The sequence below is a fragment of the Emiliania huxleyi genome, assembly GCF_000372725.1.
Source record: "Emiliania huxleyi CCMP1516 unplaced genomic scaffold EMIHUscaffold_252, whole genome shotgun sequence".
Lineage (NCBI taxonomy): Eukaryota > Haptophyta > Isochrysidales > Noelaerhabdaceae > Emiliania > Emiliania huxleyi.
This window is the reverse complement of record NW_005200155.1, coordinates 158,874-163,286: the sequence shown is the minus strand read 5'-3', so window position 1 is coordinate 163,286 and position 4,413 is coordinate 158,874. Positions and strand designations below refer to the sequence as shown.

The window sequence follows — 4,413 nt, the reverse complement described above, 5'->3', positions numbered from 1 at the left end:
AGAAACACCCCCCCCCCCACCCGCCGCGTGGGTAGGACGCCTCGCCATGCTCGCCGTCGCCTATTTCGCCGCGGAGGAGGTGCTGGGCGGCACCCCCGAGCTGCTGGGCTCCGCCTAAGCTGTCTCCGGAGGGCAGCGAGCATCCCCGACCCCTTCGCCGCGCAGCCGCTCGACTCGGCCGATTGATTTCCTTCATTCACGGCTCTCGGTCTTGCGAGTTGCCTCGCCTTCGTGCTCCACAGTGACTGCTGGAGGTGAGTGTGTTCTCCCTTCTTGGTTCTTGTTTTGAATGTCATTATAATGATGAAATGTGAAGTGTGGAACCGGAAGTGAATGACCCGACCCCTTTCTCCTTTATCGGGATTGCATACTATGAGACGGACGCGGGCGGGACCGTGATTCGCAACATCCTGGCGTCGGACGTCGCGGCGAAAGGCCAGGATGTTGCGGTCTGCGTCGTCCGCGTCGTGGCTTGTGCGTCGCCGCCTTCCCCCGGAGACGACGACGACGACGACGACGACGACGACGACGACGACGACTTCGGAACCGAGTAGACGAGCGGGTTCCACGTGGAGGATATGGGGCGTTGACGCCATCTGCGTTTTTCCTCTCCATCCCGCTCACGCTCCTCTGCATCGTGGGCGGACGCGACCTCCTCTTCGCATCCGTCTCGACCTGTCCCGTCATTTTCGAGAACGAGGCAAGTCGAAGGCAAATCGCCAAAATTCCTCGCGGGGCTCCGGCCTCCGCCCCGCACCCCGCCCTCCCACCCTGGACCCAAGTGTGTTTTCCGTCCAGAGTCGAGCAAATACACGAAAATACACGCTCCATGCTCAAATACACAAAAAATACAAAAGAAAGAAAGAAAGAAAAAAGACAACCCAAGGGAGGGATGGGAGGACGGCACGCCGCCACCACACAGGGATTTTAAGGAGAGGAGTGTGGTGGTGCTAGCCGTCGCCCACCCTAGCCCTTGGTCGTCTGCCTCTTTCTATCTCCCTTCGCAGTCCCTCGCCGATTCTCGCTGCAACCTTCATGCCACCTCGCGGTCGTCCCACTCTCGTCGTTCTCCCTCCTGTCGCTTCTTCCTCTGTCGCGTCGCTCTCCTCTGCCTCGTCCTGCGACGCCGCCGCCGCCTGCCGCTCCCTTGCTCTCGCTTCTTCTCCCGCCTTTCGGCGCAGCTCTGCCCTCCTCGCGGCATATTTTGGCCCCTCGAGTTTAGAGTTTATCGAGCTCTCCTCGCGCAAGGACGACTCTTCTGACGCCCACTGCGATCATTTGCCGCCAAGTCATATCGTTGCTCAGGTCCACTCTCTCTTCGAACACTTGTACCTCCACCGATGATGTTGGCGCTGGGGTCCCCTTGAGCACTTGAGCACTTGATAGGGTCGATTCCGCATGGTACGGGACCCCTCGATCGTCTGGCCCTCCCTCACTGGTGTGTTCATTGGGGGGGGTCATAACAAACACGGTACAGGATCGAGGTGCACGCTGCTGAGGGACCCCAGCGGGTAGATCGAGCAGTGTCGTCCCCCCTCTCCATCATCTCACTGGGAGACGTCGGCGGTGGTGGCGGTGTGACCGATCGAGCTACAAGAGGAGCTTGTTCAGCAGGATCCGGGACAGTCAGATGCACTACCTCACTGGGCCTGAGACCATCGTACGACCAGCATCCCGTCACCCCTCCGGATTTGTGTGGGGTCGAACCACTCCGGGATGGGCAAGCCCATTGAGCATTGTTGTAACGTTCCATTGGTTACTTGTCAAAATTCTGCAAAGGGGTGTGAACGGAGAGAGCAAACTCCTGGCAGCTCCCACAGCCGAAATGTGCGCCAGCTGCCCGCTCACCTGTGTCACGCCGCCGCGCACGCACCTCGCTATGTGCTCGCGCGAGCTCCCGCCCGAGCCTCCAGCTCGGTGTCCCACTGCTGCGGAGCCGATCGCTTCTCCTCGGCGCTCGCGTCGAGCCGAGCTCTCGGCACTCTACGGCAGGCGTCGCTGTGCGGGGCGCCCGTTTCCTGCTGGCCCGAGCGGAAAGCTCCACGTGCCCGCGCGAGCTCCCGGCCGAGCCTCCAGCTCGGCGTCCCACTGCTGAGGAGCCGATCGTCGTCCGTCGTCCGTCGGTTCTCTCGAGGAGCCGAGCTCTTTGGCCGGCGACGCTGCAGGACGGCGCGCGCGCACCCCCCCCCCTCCCTCACCCGCGCGCTCTTCCGCCGGCGGCGCACACGCACCCCTCGCCCCGGCGCTCTTCCGCGGCGCAGCCCCCCCCCCCCCCCCCCTCCCTCGATCTCGCGGCGAGAGCACGAGCGCGCCGTCCTCCGGCGACGCGCCGCCACGCTCTTCCTTAGGTCGTCCTCCGAGATATCGGTGCCGGACCGGCGGGGCGGGGGCGGGGCGGCGTCGGAGCAAGTGTCTCGGCCGTCGGTCGACGGAGCGGCGACCCGCGAGCACGCTTCGTCGGCGCCCGACGAGGGTGGTGCCGCTGTCGCTCTGCCGCGTGCGCAGGCGTGCGCAGGCGTGCCGAGGTCTCGCGACGGCACTCAGCCCGAGCCCCTCCGGGCGCTCGATCGTATGCTCGTGGAGGCGTCGCGCGGCCGCAGTTTTCGCAGCGGCGGCCGCCGCTGCGGTGGATGCGGGCCAGAAAGAAGGCCGCGCGCGCGGCCAGGGGCCAGGGGCTGGCTCTGGCTCGGGCGAGGGCGATCCCGGTTGTCCCTCCGCGGGCGCCTCTGGTCATGCCCGCTTGCTCGACGGCTGGGTTGTGCGTGCGCGCGACTCTCGAGTCGTCGGCGAGTAGTGTGCGCGGGCGGTGGGTGCCGTGGAGATTAGGGGAGATCGCTTTGAGCTGCGGGAGATGTTTGGGAGAACGACCAACGAGAGATACAGACACGGCGGTACGGTGTCTGGAGTAACATCTCAGAGATTGAGCAGCGCAGGGGGTGTGCACCTGCCCCCCCATCTCCGGTCCAACGAGTAGAAACATGTTTCCAAAAAGCAGCTACGCCCCGACACGACGACGAGACTCACTCTCCTCGCACTTCGCAGCAACCACAACCACAAGGTCCCAAGGATCGGGCGGGAGAGGAATTAGCTCAGCGAGAGACACGCACTCACACTCACACACACACACAGACACACACACACACACACACAGAGAGAGAGAGAGAGCGAGCGAGCGAGCGAGAGAGCGAGCGAGCGAGAGAGAGAGCGAGAGTACAGTACAGTGATCAACAGAGTCAGACCCCCACCCACACGCCGCGCAGTCAGCGCGCAGTGTGGGAAGCGACGACGAGACTCACTCCTCGCACTCGCAGCACGGATCCAACGGGAGGAACGAGGGGACGCCCGGGCAGCCCCCGGGGCACGCGCAGCCGTTACGGTGCGCGTCCTGCCCGCCGCCCGGCATCGGCGCATCCTCCGCCGCCGCCGGGGCCGGCGGCTCGCCCGGGATTGGCGCGTCCGTCATCGGCGCGCCCGGCATCGGCGCGCCCGGTGGCGCGCCCGGCATCGGCGCATCGTCCGCCGCGGACCGCGGCGGCCCATGCGCCCCACAATAGGGCACGGCCACGCCGGGCGTCGCCCGCAGGAACGCGGCAAAGGAGTCGTGGTCGAACGTGCCCTCCATGATGGCGAGCCGCGTCGCCGCGTGGGGCGGGCGGTTGATGGCGTCGACGACGACGACGCCCCACGCGTGCTTGACGGCGTCAGCCTGCTCGAGCCCGCGCAGCCACTCCGCCGCGTCCTTCGCGGTGCACTCGTTGTACGACGACGTGCGGGCGGCGAGCATGCGCCGCATCGCCAAGTAGTCGCAATCGCTGCAGCCGGCGCGCTGCACCACGGGCGGCAGCGTGTAGCGCGTCACGGCCGGGAGGTGCTGCGCCGGGAAGCAGAGGGCGTCGCTGCACGCCGGGCAAAGGGCCAGGTGGCGGAGCGCGAGCCCCGCGCGAGTGCGCCGCGAGTGCGCGAGAGCCGCCGCTAGGCGGCGGTAGCTCTCATAGAGAGCGCCTGCGGGCTGCTGCTCGCGCAGCGCCACCTCGAACGCGAACTTTGCGTCCGCGACGAGCTGCGGCGCGTGCGGCGCCTCGCCGTGCGCCTCTGCGTCCGCCTCGCGCAGCGTCAGCGCGACGCCGCGCCGCGCGCCGAGCAGCCGCGCGCGCGTCAGCCAATGCAACGGCCAGCACTGCGGCAGCAGCAGCTCCTGCCCATCGGCGCCGCGCCAGGGCTGCTGCTTGAGCTTTGGGTCGGCGCGCCATTGCGGCGGCTTGGGGAGGCACTGCCGGTACCACAGTAGCAAACGCGCGTCGAGCTGTTGCGTGGACAGCGAGTCCGGGTCGCACGAGAAGGCGTTCGGGTCAGCGTACGGGCCCTCCATCGCAGCGAGTTCGTAGTGCATCTGGTGGACGCGGATCGTTAAAC

At 66.7% G+C, this 4,413-nt stretch overlaps 2 protein-coding genes across 2 annotated transcripts in view; one reads left to right on the top strand and one right to left on the bottom strand.

The window, feature by feature from the left end:
* Lhcf38 (light harvesting protein) overlaps positions 1-315 on the top strand; it is a 1,375-nt gene extending 1,060 nt beyond the window's left edge. Inside the window, exon 3 of the mRNA XM_005777932.1 lies at positions 36-315. Within this exon, the coding sequence (XP_005777989.1) occupies positions 36-118 (83 nt within the window). The 3' untranslated portion in view covers positions 119-315. The remainder of the gene's footprint in view (positions 1-35) is intronic.
* Positions 316-1,814: 1,499 nt separating this feature from the next.
* EMIHUDRAFT_367299 (hypothetical protein) lies at positions 1,815-2,931 on the bottom strand. The gene is made up of 2 exons (XM_005777931.1): positions 2,349-2,931; positions 1,815-2,169 (listed from the first exon to the last, which is right to left on the bottom strand). Exons 1-2 carry the CDS (start codon positions 2,732-2,734, stop codon positions 1,878-1,880), a joined length of 678 nt encoding a protein of 225 aa, XP_005777988.1. The 5' UTR covers positions 2,735-2,931; the 3' UTR covers positions 1,815-1,877.
* Positions 2,932-4,413: the final 1,482 nt, after the last annotated feature.

Coding starts and splice junctions, on each gene's coding strand:
- EMIHUDRAFT_367299 (XM_005777931.1), bottom strand. CDS start 2,734: ATGACCAGAGGCGCCCGCGGAGGGACAACCGGGATCGCCCTCGCCCGA. Junction 2,170..2,348: donor CCGATATCTCGGAGGACGAC/CTAAGGAAGAGC, acceptor GTGCGCGCGCGC/CGTCCTGCAGCGTCGCCGGC.